Below are 15,773 nucleotides of genomic sequence, written 5' to 3'. Positions count from 1 at the left end.
ATAAACGATACACGTTACGCATTAATCAGCTACTTTGATATTTCTATAAATCAGTATCTTTATCGCATCTCGACAGATATATACATGATCGGCATTTACGTAATTCCTGCACGAAATTAATTCTTGTCGGGCACGTGTCACGTTAAGACGCTCATGTAATGAGCAAGTTAGGAAAGATCGACAATCTTTTTCAATTATTACTCTCTGTACGATAATAGGCACCCACGTACATCTGCAGCGAAATTCTTTTACATTTATAAATCAGGTACACGCTTTGAATTCTCATCCTTTTTTTCCCTTTCTTTTTCTTTCAATCGATTATTTATGTATTGTATATATATATATATATATATATATATAATATGTATATATATACATATATGCGAAGCACACTTTTCTTCGAACAATTATACAGCAAAGAAGAACTGCACCAATTCTGGCGAGGAAATATAAATAATTAAATTAACATCGATCGAAAAAATATCCGTAATTCTTACTTTTGTAAATATTTCTTTAATAAAAAACGTAACAGCTAATTCTTTTATAAACACTGAAAATGTAGATTACAACATAATATACTGATAACAATTCCATCATATGGTGGAGAGTAGCTATATTTTGTTGTACCAACATTGAAATTATCACTATTTAGTATTTTTTTTTCTTTAATGTGTAAGGTATTGTACAAATTATTCCATACTTTTTGGACAGTGTGCTCTCACAGTATATTAATTACAATACAATTTGCAAAAATACGATTTACTATGATAACAAAACCTGCACTCTTTACACTAGCGCTACAGTGTCCAAAAGTATAGGTCAAGTGTTACAATGCAGCGGGCATATACATAAATGACAATGTACACACATTCATCCGACATACCATTCACGCACCATATAACAACATTTATATATGGCCACACAACATCCTTGCCATAATGAGACTACCCAAAGACTGAATATCAGGCGTATGTGCTCATACACATTGCTCCCCCTTTCTTATCTTCAATGATGTAGTTTTTTTTGTGTTGAAAAATAAAGAACAATCTATTATATTACATTTAAAAAACTTTCAGTCATTTACAGTAGGGAAGCTTTATCGACATGGTAGAAATAATCTTATTCTGAATGTATGTGGAATCCCGGCGTGATTCGCAATGAACTTCATTGTATGCAACTTATGAAACACTGTACAATGCAACGTACGCTAACGTTACATGATCCATCAAGGTCCATTGAGGCCAGCTCACAGGAGACCATGCAGGTAGGGCGCCAGATATCGGGCGGGTCACTCAAGTTCCTGCCCTTCACAGAACATCACTTCAAATACGATTTATACAGCGTTGTGCTCCTACACGTTTCTTTCTCTTGTTCAAGGAGGAACAATAAGTCTCTGAAATTCACCCTCTTCAACCGTGGTCTCATTGGCATTTGCCTGTTAATACCGGTTGCCGAAGTGTTCAAACCGGAATTACTTCCTGGACTACTGGCCGACCCTCCCACATCGAGTTTAGGCTTTTTCCGTGGACCGATCGCTTGTAAAGCTGTTAGGTTTGCTTCTCTTTGCCTTAATTCTTCCATTTCCGCACGTTGCATCTATAATTATTTACGTTGTTACGATACTTTCCATTTGTATCCAGAAAAAAATATTAATTTACGAATTCACGAAAATACCTCTTTAGCTTTCGCTTTCAGTTTCGCCTGCTCAGGATCTTCAGTTTTCGCACGACTCTTCGCTGCACGTAAAAGTAATTCTCTTTCTTGTTCTTCGTGTCTCCTGCGTTCAACTTTGTCCAAGTCTTCCAAAAATTTTAATTGTGCCCTGACATCCTGCGTTACTTCATAACGTGGATCCACCTACAAGTAACATGTACATCGATCGTTTTACAACTACGTAATGCATCGTAATATTTGAAACTACAATTTAATGTATTGCAATTTACAATTAATAAATGGAAAACAATCTTAAAGCATTACCTTTATCAAATCTATCCTGTGTTCTGCAATTACTGCTAATTTTTCTACTAAATTTTTTAACCTTTCTTGCGCAGCGTGTGAAATTAACGCCGCTACCTCTTGATTAGGTTCTTCTAATCCATAATTAGAAACTAAAATACAAGCATGCATTCAAACATGACACTTGTACGTCATATCATGGAGTTCGGTTAAAATCAATACAAACAATTACCAATTTGTTTAATTCTTTGCTGCAATGGTGTCATATGTAAAAATACTTCATCTTTACAAGATCTTATCTGTGTTCCCACAAATTCTGTAGACCCGAGAATCCTTTGAGACTCCTCTGCAAGATTAACACCACCCATAGCTGCCACATCGTTAATATCATCATCTCCCCTGTTCAAAACCAAATTGTGTATTATTTTTACATTGAAATTCTCAACAAAATCACTTTATTATCTATCTAGATAGAGTATAACAGAATTACTTACGTGTATCCTGCAGACGAAAATGTCTTTTTTTCTTTCTCCTTAGTAGTTGGCTTTGGAACAAAAGAAGGCACTACGGCTTTATTAACAGTAGTGGTTATGTTGACTGTTTTGCCTTGCGTTGTAGTTGGAACCGTTTTAACAACAGTAGTGGTAACAGGTGGTTTTTGGACTGTAGGAGCAGTAGGTCGGATTCCAGATACTGCTACCGTTGACTTCACAGTATACGCTGTAGGACTACGAACTACTGTTGTGACAGGTCGTATCTAAAACCATTGTGCTATTTTTTTATACCTTATTACATTAGCAGTACTGGATAAAGGAAAATCACAGCTTTCCTAGAGTACTAATTGCCAGTACAAAAACTATCGATCAGTAACTTCTGTAAATACGCGGATCATTTAAAAAGTTCTCAGACTGAAGTACAGATAACATCAGTAGTTCTGAAATGTTTAGTTCGTCAAAGATTTTCATTTCTGACATGAATAAATGGAACACATTAAGCAAGTATACTACATATTAATTCGTATAGAGTTGGTTGAACAAAAATACTTTTACGTCGTGTGTCGCGTCTCTTAAAAATTGATCAGAAGTGAATTCGAAGTCAAGTTCCTCAAGAGTGTTTATTCGAATGCTCAAACGAATCGTCCCAAAATGGGCCCATAGGATTAAATTAAAATTAACATTGAAATCGCTATTTTATCTTACCAGCCTTTGCTGAACTGGCTGAACAGGTCTAGGGACAGTGGTTGTAGCTGCAGGTATCGGAGTCATTACTCTTATTTGTGTAGTTGCAGTAACTGCGGTTACAGGGATCGTTGCTGGCGTCACAGCAATGGTTGGTCTAATCTGATTCTGCTATATTACGTTATAAAATATATTACATGTATGTCTAGCAAACAGTATATTCTCGATGGAACAAGTATAGTGACTTCGTTTAAATATTTCAGGGTAACAAACGGCGAAGCATTTTCTGTGTGTCGAAGGTACGCGGTTGAAGCTCGAAATAGGGTTGAAACTCGAAATAGGATTAATTCTTTTCGAGCGCTAGCATTTAAGTGAGGGCACCTCAAGCAAACAAACAATACAGAAACTGGCTCAAGATAAGGGTAACAAAGTCCGCGTGTTTACTACTTACATAGTAATATGTGCAGCAAACTATTTCTTCGTAATAGAAAGCAATTTCCAAGGTTCCAAGAAAGTCACACTATGTTTGTTTCATTGAGAATAGATAAATAATGTATAGCAAATAATACAAAAGGAAGTGCATATCTACTTCTAACTACTTATTTCAACGAACTACTTATTACGTTATAAAGTACAGTATACAAACTTATTAATATGTACGTGAATCAGTCAATTATTCTCACCTGTGTGACTACAGCAGTAGCAGATGTTACAGGAAAAACAACGCTGGCTGGAGGTGGTTTTATACCTTCTATAACTAACTCTTTTGTGACAAGGGATTGCCGTAAAAGTGGCAGACTCTTTTTGAGGAATCCAATCAGGCATGGTTGAGGCGATGCATTTAATAATCTTTCGAGTCTATCACAGAATTCCTCGGGTTCGACCTTCGTGTCGATTAATTCTTGTATCAAAGTTCGAACATTTCGCTCCACTGCTTTCGGTTCTCGACTAGACAACTCTAATAAGTTTGCTAAAAATTTACGGCACTTTTCTTTGGTATTATCTGTAGTTTGACGCTAAAAACAAAAAGATACAACACACATATATTACGCACGCTCACAGTACTAACAATACTATTCCATTAATATTAAATCATTGATCATTGAAATCTTGATAACAGTATATAGTAATTAATTATACATAATACATACAGGTGTAGATGTCTGAACTGTTTGAACAGTAGAAACAGGTGGGGTAGGTGCAGTTGTAGCAGCAGCAGTCACAGTCACTGGAGCCGTAGTTGCTGTCGTGATAGTTGCAGCCACAGTCTATTTTAATAAATAAACATAAATGTTAGAAATTGCTGCAAATTTAAAACTATTTAGCAATATCCTGCAAAATATTGTTGCATTGATTTTTCACATTTCATTAGACTTATAAAACTGCGATATCGCTCAAAATTAAAAGCTCTTTGTAGCACTGCCAAAATTAAAATAGAAACTACAAATTTTAACTATGACACATCATATTAACTAGACTGAAGATTTTTATGCAAAATAACATTTTATTAAGTGATTCATACAGACAAGAGCAGAAATAGGAATTTCCTCCTTCTCTTAAGTACCTTATTGGATTAAGAATAAAATGGAAACCCCATTATATGCAATGAAAGTTTTGTCTTTTATTGTATTTCACAGAGCCCCATAGACTATAAATGCATCAAATCCGCAGTCTATTAATAACATACATGAACCGTGACAATCACAATTCAATTTATGCCATGCTTTTTTCTTGGAAATCAATACTTTTAATTTGTATAGGTTTGAAAACTCTAATACTGCTTTATCTGCTTATGTGTAATCACATAAGTAAATATTTTATTAACAAAAACAGAAGTACTGTCAGTATTTTAAACTTAATAAAACAACTATCACAAGCTTAACTTAAAACCAAAGAAGATTATATTGCTTACTGTTCTGAAGCTCAGTATTAAACAAACACGACTAAATGTAGTAATAAATTTCCCACATGCATTTTTTTCATTTTTATAGAGATACTCGGATCATATATTGTCTACTTTTTTCCAATACTATGTTCCCGCTATTAAGATGTAATCTACATATAGTCTATATGCATGCTGAACTTCAGACTTGTCAAACAAAAGAATTTGAATACTAACTATTTTTTTACCAATTTCAGTATCTTAAAACAAATAATCATGATGATATTATTGATAGATAATTATGCTACACAGTAAAGACGCACTTGTACCTTGTACAGACTCGAAATACTTTATATTTTAAAAGTACTGCTTAATTTTTTGTTATTAAAAGATATGTGTACAATTTACTTTTATTTTTACGAAGCATTTTATATATTTATTGAAGAGAAATTCCATAGAATAGTAATAAGTTATACATTACATTATTAAAATACTACACGTATGAGAACTTAGTAGAAGATTAGAACATGAAAATGATATTCTTTTGAATTTGATTCCAGACTATTTTAATTAATTTTTTCTGACTAAATAATGTAGAAATCTGTATAGATTTTTATGATAACTTCCAATGTACTACAATACTTAAATTTTCCATTTTTGGGATACATGAAAGAAGTTTCATTATTTTAAGTTATATGCATACAAACTCAATTTTTTTTTCAAGATATTTTTCTATGACACCCTTAACCAATGTAACATGCAATAAGTGTATACATAATAGTCATCAATTTTAATAAAACAATTGAACTTTGGAAAAAACTTAGAAATTCTACAGTAAAAAGGCATCCCAGCAAATAAGCCATTACGACAACAAAACTTTTTGTATACTACAGAAAACCTTTCATTCATTCATGGCAACTGAAAGTTTAGTATCAAGTATGAAAGTTTTTATGAAATCTCTACTAACAATTTTTGTTTTGCATATATCAAAATGATATGTGCAGTAAGCATTAAGAGTTTTTTAAAATCAGAAAGAAATTGAATGCAAAAAAAATCTATTACAAGAAAATTCAATTAAACCAAAATTAATATAGACTAAAAAGAATATAACAAAATACATAGCCTTACCAATAACACCATTCCAACTAATGTCACAAACTAAAGTCTACTACAGCACTACATCGAGTCTTGTAAGAGGTATAAGAATGCGTCACCTGAACCGTTTTTCTTAAGGTGGTCAGTGGTGGGCCAGTGAACTGTGTGTTCAGCCTACTTACAGCCGGCACTGAGGCTAAGCGATAGGTAGTGCCTGGAGATGGTGCAGCAACCACTGCATTTCCTGCTATACTATTTGGTGTAACTGCTGCACCAGCAGGAGTACCTGCAGTTGGAGGTGGTCCTACCCTTATTAGCTGATACTGTCCAGTTTCTGTTTTTAGCAGTATATGCCCCTGAGTCCCAGGTTGAAGACCATGTAATGTTTGCAATGTTATCTAAAAATTTTTAAAAGTGTATTAGGTTTAAAAGAAAAATGCATATATTATATTGACACATACAATGTTATAAATACCAATGGAAAAATAATAATTTCAATAGTATATATCATTATACTTTAATAGAATATAAAACATTAAAATCAACTAATTGAATCAAATAACTAAACATATTAATAATATAACCTCTAGATGTATGTGTACATATATTAGTAACATTTATATATGTATATAAATACATCTGTTTATAAACTATTAATATCTTACCCCTGGAGCTCCAGGTCTTGTTCCAATCATATGCTGGCCAATTACTACTCTGGATGCAACTTGTTTTCCTGCCTGCTGTCCTGCCACCGGAGTGCCAGGACGCATTGCATTCACATTAAGAATTTGCACATTGCTGGGTACTATCGTGGGTGTAACTCCAGCTTTACCCTGTAGTGCTGTGCTGACAGCATTGCCAGCCACAGAAACAGGAACAGACATTGGAACAGAAACCATGCCACTGGGTGCTACACTAGTCTTTATCACTAAAGCTGTACCTGTCGGCTTATTCACACTGGCCACCGTTTGACTACCTGTTTCACTAACAGAGCTAACATTTGTGACAACGTTCGATGTTGTCTGTAACACTGCCTGAGATGTTATCCCCAAAGTACCATTGGCTAGCTGTCCGACAGTTTGCGCAGGAAAAGAAAGTTTATTATTGATATTCGCGACCCCCGTGGCCGCTATTACTTGGCCAACGGTCGGATAAATAATCTTGACAGGCTCGTGCGTTTTAGTAAGGCTCGGTATGTGTGCTGTTTGATTACTGGTCACCTGATTTGTAGTAACTTGATTGATATAAGCAGCAGGGGGGACTGCTGATTGTGTATGCTGTTGCTGCTGCTGCTGCTGCTGTTGTGTAGTAACCTGTGGCGCCACTGTGTTTGAGGTAACCACGTTTACTGGCAGAAGAGTGTTCGTGGTAATGGACTTCGTGACTTCTTGAGTCATCAGACTGTTCACTGTAGTAGCACCGCCGCCGTTCGAAACCCCATGTTTCTGTGGCGGTACCGCGGTGATGGTGCCCCCGTTCGAAATACCACTGTTCACCTGATGATTCTGCTGGCTGATCGACGCAGAACTTACTTGATGACCAGAGACAGCCGGCGTCGACGTTACCAATTGCGTTTCAAGGGAGCCCACTATCGCGTTCACCGCGGATTCATCGACGTCCGTGCTCAGAGCTTCCTCCAGAAACTTAGCTGACGCCATTTTCTTCCAAGCTCCAACTGTAAACTGATCTGCGCATGCGCCTGTCGCAAATTGTTCCCATGGTGCATTGCCCCCCCTAGCGCAGCTGAAAATTATACGCGGCCTTTTCTCTGTTTACCATCCGGCGGTATACAAATTCATTAATATATCTCACCATTACAAACAAACTGTGACAATATTTTTTCATCCAAGTGGCCGGCTACCACATTCCTTGCATCCTGTGCGACGGAAAACCAATTATCACCATATTACGTACAACTTCGCTCGTTTATGTTATGGCTGTCAATACTCGGCGTGCAAACACGTCACCCGCCAAAATGGCTATCTTCGAAACGGTAGATTCGTAATCAATTCGTTTCATTAACGACAATATCATGTTGACATACAGTACGGAAAATTATTAAAAAATCTGTGAGAATCCTTGATCCTTAAGTACGTCATATATTTCTTTCCTTTAATAATATTAGGTCCTGAGCAGTCACAAAATCCGAAGATATTTCTAAGCTTGTAGAACACACCGCAGGAGGCGTTGATGCTATTCTTTGAAATGCTGACGCACACATCTATGTAATCTTTGGTATAGTTCAGTATAGTTGCCATAGTCATATATAGACTGCGCGGTCTTATGGTAGGGATGAAACGAGACCGAAGGAAAGAACTAACGCTGGAGTAACTCCTATCTTGCTCGCACATCGCAGTGGGAGGGGAAAAAGCGACTGAAGGGCGATGAGGAGAAGGAATGCTGCTCGCATGTGATGCCTCCACACAGCTGTAGGAGAATCCCCCACCAACAGCCCCATTAGAAAGGGAAGAAAGTTACTCCAGTTATTGTCCTCTCTTTCTAGAGTCGATTTTATCCCTACCATAAGACCCCGCAGTCTATTATATATGTCTATGGTTCAGCCCTGATGCGATGTAAGATCACGAGGAAATCATTCATCGTAAAGGCAGTTTGAAAGTTTTTTAAATTGTTGATTTTACAATTGTTTGAAATGTAGTATTAACCTTTTCCAATAAATCGTAACTGTTGGACTAATAAACTGTTCAAAACTAACTTTATGAGTGCTTACAGTAGAAATTTACGAATACCTAATAAAAATTATTAAAAATAAGCAAAGTCCTTTGTTTTATACATTTCTTATGGGAAATAAGAAAATTTGTGTTATTTTATACAATACATTCATCTAGTATCCCACACAAATGGTATGAAATTTTTTCTTACACCTTTTATAAATTTCCTTAATTATACAATAAAATTTTTCGCAACCCATTGATGTTTCCAATATACAACACATTTTCTTATATCTTTGGTGAAAATTTTCTCGTGATATCTCATTGTCTGATTTCATTGAGAAAATATGTAAAAAACAAAGAGATTTTTCATATTTTCTCTGTATATTTGGACAATACGAAAAATCACGAGAAAATGTTTGTCAGACTAACTTTTTAAGTATTCATTTTTTAATTGAAACACCCACCACAGTACGCCATATTGCAGTTTAGTTATCCTACTTCCGCAGATTAACTGTGGCGGCGCCAAAAACACTGTGCAATTTGTTAACGTGGGAGTGCCAACTCCCTGTACCGCATAAGTATCTAATTGTAATATAGAAATATGTTGCAAAATAACTTTACTTACGTACGAATTGTTTGCGTTTGCCATACGCAACAAAATTGTATTTCTTCAAAAAAAATTGGAAACAGTTTATATTATATGTAGAAAATGAAGTTATGTACTTACATGTCTTTTTGTATCTTATATTATTCTGTGCTTTTACAATATATACAATATTGTTGATTGGTGTCCATATAAAATTATTATATTTTACAAAATATAATGTACAATAATCATTAATATCTTATGAAAATATTTATACCTTACATTTGCAGTCGAGAATGTGGAATTTTCACACGATGTAGTTTAACTAACCTACAAAAGAGATCCCTGTAACCGTTTATATCGTAAATTTTGTCAAGATTCTTTCGCATCTACATTACAGTAAATACATTCCTGTAACACCACAAATAATTTTGTAACTTCATTCATTAAACAAAGTACGTCGACTATTACATACAAAAAGTGTAAATATTAAATAAGCGTTGCATTGTTCATGTAGATTTCAAAGAGTGTCACAAGATTCGAATGGTGAAATAAAAAACGATTAAGTAAATATGGTATACATTGATAATATATATGTATATCACAAGCACGAAGGTTTTTTCATGGCATTTCCGTCCAGTGCGGCCAAGTCTGAATGACTTTGTACAAAGCATCGCCCGGGCTTAAGGTCCTAGAGATTTGTCGGTGTCCTAGTAATTTATAATCAGACGCAATTTTGCCTTTATCTACACCCAATTCGATAAGTCGTTTAGCAACAAATAGTTGACTTTCGCGTGGTATGACGGTGTTAAATGTACCGATGAATGAAATGCCAATGCTGATATTATTGAAACCAAAGGCATGGGCACCCATGTAATCCCAACTTCGACCGACATACACGTATCCATCCCCGCCAACTAAGAAGTTGTAAGCAATGTCCGACCATCCTCGAGACTCGATATGGAAGGTTTGTGCGAATCGTACGTGTAAAGTACACTCGGATTGAGTCGAGCAAATTTCAGTTGCCGTGTGACTAATAATCACGTACGGTACCGGAAGTTTCATCTTTGTCAGTGGCTCTGACGGTGGTTGAGCACCCCATTCATTTCGTTCAATGAATCGAACATTCTTCACTATCGTACCTAAACATAAAAATTGATTGTGATGAAAACTCGGAACGAAAAATAATAATCTATGGATTAAGAAATACAAATGCATAATTACCATTTTGCCCGGAATCTGGTATTTGAGGGAAAAGTGGTTCCGTTGGAGTTGTAATATTACTCACGATCTGCACAGAAGCGATTGCCACCGCGATTACAACAATTAAGGCCAGTACACATAGAAATGTTGCACACTTCCAACTCCATAACCATGTTAGTACTAAAATAATACAAAAGAATTACTTTACAATATTTCAGGGATAAGTAACAAGCTATCAAATAGAAAATAACCCTTTGCCTCGAATATAATTATGAAAACTTAGGAGACTAGTACAATTTCTCGTACTTATATAAAAATATATTAACCCTTCCTTGAATATTTTTTATATCCGTGTTGACTATCCTGTGTCTCGTGGAGATCAATTATTGTGTCACGTTTATAGCACGCGAAGTTCCGCCAATCTATGTCAGAATAAAAATACGTGTAAATATTAAAATGTTTACGTAAAACTATATAAAACGTTTTCAAAGTTCTAGAAAATTTACTACTATTCTTTAATTACTCGACAAATGTAGAGTATGTAATAAATGTTTTAAACTTTTTATATATTAAGATGGTGATTTAATAGATTAATGAATGTATACATTAAATATTATTGTAATTGTCATGAAATACGTACGGGTTATTCTGACATAATGGCAACTAACACAGAAATCAATAATGTCAACCATTTTATTACTGTGTCGAAAAAAAGATTTTTAGAGCAAGGATAAGCAAACGGCAGATAAAATTTTTTAGAATCTTTTGCACCGTCAATCTAGCTGGATCCACCACGGCGGAGTACTAAACATGTCACATAATTTCTTTATCTATCATCGTCGCGAAGATTTTAAACAGGATGTTATCTATCGTTACTTCCTCTAGACTTTTATCGACATCATTGAACAACAATCGAGAAATAAAAATTCAGTTACTGCAGATGCTCTTGGATCTGATAAAAGAAGATTAATTACCAAAATCTCAAATTCTGCGCTCGCAATACGCAATAATAACCGATTTAGATAAAATATCTCAACTGAAATTCTGTAATCTGTTGAAATACGATTGATAAGATCTGTGATATTGATTTCTTCTTAATCGCTACGGATTTACGCGGGTATCGTGTTATATGTATTTGTTTTACAAATTCCAAATACGATCATAATTTTAGTAAAACGCATATTGTAATCGACATTGATGAAATGTATTAAAAAAAAGAACTACAAAATATTTAGTAAATGAATATTATACAACGTAAAAATGAACTGACAAAACCTTCAGGTTCACTATTTGCAGTTATAATGTTTCGATCTTTGATCGAAATACATACCTACACCATACACCGTATATGATATACGTGTACTGCTACCAAATTTATCAATCCTTACGTAATATAAAACTTTCTTCCATTGTTAACGATATATTATCACTTTTATCTCATATTTTATGTATCTACATATTTCTTGGAAAATAATGTAGAATAATAACAATAATTAGATTAGAACTCGTGAATACAGAACACTTATAATAATAGTGATAAATGGACTACCATTATACCTAAGTGTCATATATTTACGGATTCTAGACTAATTAGATAATTGCAGTATCTATATGTATATTAGTGAAAGTAAATGTAGCGCGAACAGGAAGTCGAATCTTTCTTTTCACATAACGGTGAATTTTTAGGTTTGATAAGATAGGTTTACTCATTCAGTGAAATGGGGTAACGATTTCTATCACCTCAAGGCATTCGCGTTCACGATACCTGGTGACATCTTTCAATGGTAGGCTGAATACCTCAGCTTTACAATACAATTACTCCCCTTAGAAATCCAGACAGCGAAAATTTTAAAAGGGCAACACATAAATCTGAATAAATACCAAGTAAAATACTGCTATTAATATGTTCTACATTCTATATCATAGCAACGTCTTATTTTTCGATTCTTTAGATGTGCCCGCCACTGAATTCGCCTTAACGTTGAATGGGGTAAAGGTACGTTTTCACGTGACTTTTACGGTCATAGTCATGATACGAAATGTTATGACTTTTGTCGTCGTGACGTTAGTTTACATTGTCATACAGTGTCACGACAAGAAAAATAATGACTAGACTGCGGATGTTTATGCATTTATAGCATCCCTTAACTTGGAAAATACACTACAATAAAGATTTTAATAAAGTTCAGTAAGACAATAAAACTTCCTATATAATTACCTTTTTGAAACAATGTAAGCTTGACGGATGCTTTCGACGCATCAGCATTGGAGACCCGACTGTCGTCGCTTCTAACCGATTCGTTCTCCTGCACCGAAACCGGGTTGGTGTAAACAAACTGCTTTATCGTCACCGGGCCCTTGTAAAAGGTTTTGTTACCAAGGTGCACGTTACTCGAGTTCTTCACGCGCACATCACCGAAGCTCGAGGTGTCGGCATTCGGTAGCACCACGTTCCCATCAGCGGTGCTCACTTGTTGGTGCTGTTGTAACACAGCCGGCAAGGGTAAATCCGGTATCCAATCGCCCTCCTCTGCATCCGTCGCTTCTTCTTCGTCGTCATCCTCTACGTCACTGCACTGCGTACAGGAACTAGCAATACTGTCATTCGCCGAGACAACGACCGCGGTGTTGTTCAGAGACTGTACGATCTCGTCACTGTGACGATGATTTTCGGTATCGTGGCTCTGGATGGCGATTGTACAATTTGGTTCCTCCTGCTCCTTTTGGTACAGGTTCCCCTCCGGCACGGCTTGCTGATGCTGCTGCACCAATGTCACCATACCCGTGCTCTGCACGACGAACAAAAGCGTTTCGTAGCGCGAAATTTTGCATTTCGTGAATCGATGGTAATCATGATTTGTTAGATCGATGATTCGTACAACGTTCGGTAATATATGCGAAACCCACTTTGAGGACAGATTTAACACTAGAACTACCGAAGGTGAACATGTGTCTATTTCTCTCACGTTAGTAAAAGGGACTGGTTGAGAATATGCAATTTGATAAATTAATGGACTTCTTCATCAGGTCTATATTGCAACAAAAATTGCGAAGAATCTCGGAAAATATGCCGTAATTATTATTTTAATAATTTTTATAAGAGTTTATAAACTAGAGTCATTTGGACTGCTTTCGTAGTTCTAGTGTTAACAGAAAAAAATGGTAACTTGCGAGCTCTTGTTAGCATTGCTTTAACATCATTATAATCATAAGATTTGCGTTCATGCAACCTGTACGTGTTTACTTTCACAAGAGGTATTTCCGGTGGCTACTTTTCATTTCACTGGTAGCTTCTGATCGTTAATGGTTCTCTTGTCAAACGTCGCAATTAATCTCGATACCGACCGTTCAGGCAGTCATGCAGATGACAATGCCTGAATCCATAGTATTAGATTCGTAGTATTTTCGATTTTCGTAGTATTTCGAGGAAACTCATTTCGATTAATTTTTTATCAGTAAATGTAGCTATCAAGGGCATGGGCGTAGCCAGGTTATCACTCGAGGGGGGGACAACAATATTAACACATTTACTGCCACAGTGAAAAAGGCTGTACGTAGCCGGACACGCTTTATTTTATTTTTAAAATCATAAATCATTGAAAATGTATGTATTTCGTTAATAGAGGCTGTTGGTCACGTTTCAAATTATACTGCAAATTTGTAGACTGCGGATGTTTATGCAAATTCGCAATTGTAGACATTAATCTATGAATATGAAAATGAAATAAAAAATTTATTTTCTGTACTAGATGTCTTATTTTGTTGATAATAATATACAATTACCACCAAGTTTGTTTAAAGTCTTTGTTTTGAATGCATAAAATCCGTAGTCTACTAATTTTATAACCTCATGGAGCAAGACTTAATTTTATTGTTTTCAAGTGCTGACTTCTATGCTAAAGTGGTTTCGATATATTACACGACACGCTAAATGTTAGCATGAGTGTGAATTATGAATACTCCAAATTAGTATTAATTTTGTAGAGAAATATTTGAAAAAAATAATACCGCGTGAACAAACCATTTTATCGTGTGAGAGTTGATTATCATATATAGTCTGACGTTAAAGTAGCTTTCTAACATATTCGATACCGTATACAAATTTGATCGAAATTTAGATCGAGACACTGTAATTTGACCTTACAGGTCAATCTTCTCATTAACATTTAATGTACTGTGTTTTCCCTTGTATTGTGTGTAGTGCATACTTGAGAATTCTAGGACACGTCGCGTATCGTTTCGTGTATTTTGCATATGGCATTCACATGACACGATGGCGTAAACAGGGAACAATTTAGTGGATTTTTATTTAATCTACCTGAAATTATTAAAAATAAAATTACTAGACACCCATAAAATGAAACATCTACATTTTTATTCATTATTGATTACATACATATATATAACAATTATTTCTTTGCAGAAACTACTTCTCTGATTTCATACCCATTAAAACAAAATTATTGGCTCAAGAAATTACCTGCTTTCAGTAAATCATTTCTCGTGGAAATTCTAAAAACTCATTAACATCGTTTAAGTCGAAAAATGTCTTTAGAAAGTCACAAATTTAGGTTGAGTCGCGTAGCGGTTCATGACTCATGTCATCAATACGTTGATCTAAGCTTTCCAACAATCGAAAAATCGCTTATGTTTGAATTTTTTTTTCAAATATTCAACGACAAATCCGGTCTATTCTACCGACCATTTATTACAACAACTTTATTATATATCACAGCCAAGATAAAATGGACTAGTATTATTTTTCGCTTGGTTGACCCTACCATTTTATTTGGAGCATCTTTTGTAGCGTGTTAATCGTACTCTCAAAGGCCAAAGTTCATCCGCATATCATGAAATTTACGCAATTCCGGGATACTACAGCTATTCTGAACTGGAAAGAAACTGGAAATCATCGTCGCTTAAGAATTCTATCGAAAGTCACTATGAAGATGATACTACCAGACGATGATGCGTATGATAACACAGATGGTGATGACAATGACGAGGAAAATTTGATGCACCAATTGATAAACAAAAAAAAAGATAAAGAATATGACAATTATTGCTATCGTTCATCGATGCACAAATGAAGCAACAAACAAAAGAAATTACCTCGGGCAAATCATCGTTTCTGCTGTCCGCAGTCACTTTGCCAGCGTTTGATCACCACCGAGCTATAACAACATGGCGTCTCCTCGTAT

The 15,773-nt window shown here is 35.3% G+C and overlaps 2 protein-coding genes across 3 annotated transcripts; both read right to left on the bottom strand.

Annotated features, from left to right (window-relative positions):
- Window positions 1–720: 720 nt before the first annotated feature.
- LOC107186509 (transcription initiation factor TFIID subunit 4) lies at window positions 721–8,070 on the bottom strand. Of its 2 annotated transcripts, none has more exons than XM_015574387.1 (10): window positions 6,777–8,070; window positions 6,231–6,509; window positions 4,286–4,402; window positions 3,818–4,150; window positions 3,156–3,305; window positions 2,451–2,713; window positions 2,189–2,355; window positions 1,978–2,108; window positions 1,675–1,857; window positions 721–1,596 (listed from the first exon to the last, which is right to left on the bottom strand). In XM_015574387.1, the coding sequence occupies exons 1-10, from the start codon at window positions 7,767–7,769 to the stop codon at window positions 1,318–1,320; spliced, it is 2,895 nt and encodes a 964-aa protein (XP_015429873.1). In that variant the 5' UTR covers window positions 7,770–8,070; the 3' UTR covers window positions 721–1,317. The 2 variants fall into 2 exon arrangements, with proteins under 2 accessions (XP_015429873.1, XP_015429874.1); XM_015574388.1 differs by having other exon boundaries at window positions 3,156–3,302.
- Window positions 8,071–9,990: 1,920 nt separating this feature from the next.
- Window positions 9,991–13,423, bottom strand: LOC107186491 (peptidoglycan-recognition protein LC-like). Its single transcript, XM_015574353.1, has 5 exons — window positions 12,811–13,423; window positions 11,936–11,955; window positions 11,848–11,883; window positions 10,594–10,752; window positions 9,991–10,511 (listed from the first exon to the last, which is right to left on the bottom strand). The coding sequence occupies exons 1-5, from the start codon at window positions 13,350–13,352 to the stop codon at window positions 9,991–9,993; spliced, it is 1,278 nt and encodes a 425-aa protein (XP_015429839.1). The 5' UTR covers window positions 13,353–13,423.
- Window positions 13,424–15,773: the final 2,350 nt, after the last annotated feature.

This window comes from Dufourea novaeangliae, unplaced genomic scaffold, assembly GCF_001272555.1.
Source record: "Dufourea novaeangliae isolate 0120121106 unplaced genomic scaffold, ASM127255v1 scaffold65, whole genome shotgun sequence".
Taxonomy (NCBI): domain Eukaryota; kingdom Metazoa; phylum Arthropoda; class Insecta; order Hymenoptera; family Halictidae; genus Dufourea; species Dufourea novaeangliae.
Note: the sequence above shows the minus strand (reverse complement) of the source record. Positions and strands in the feature narration are given on the sequence as shown.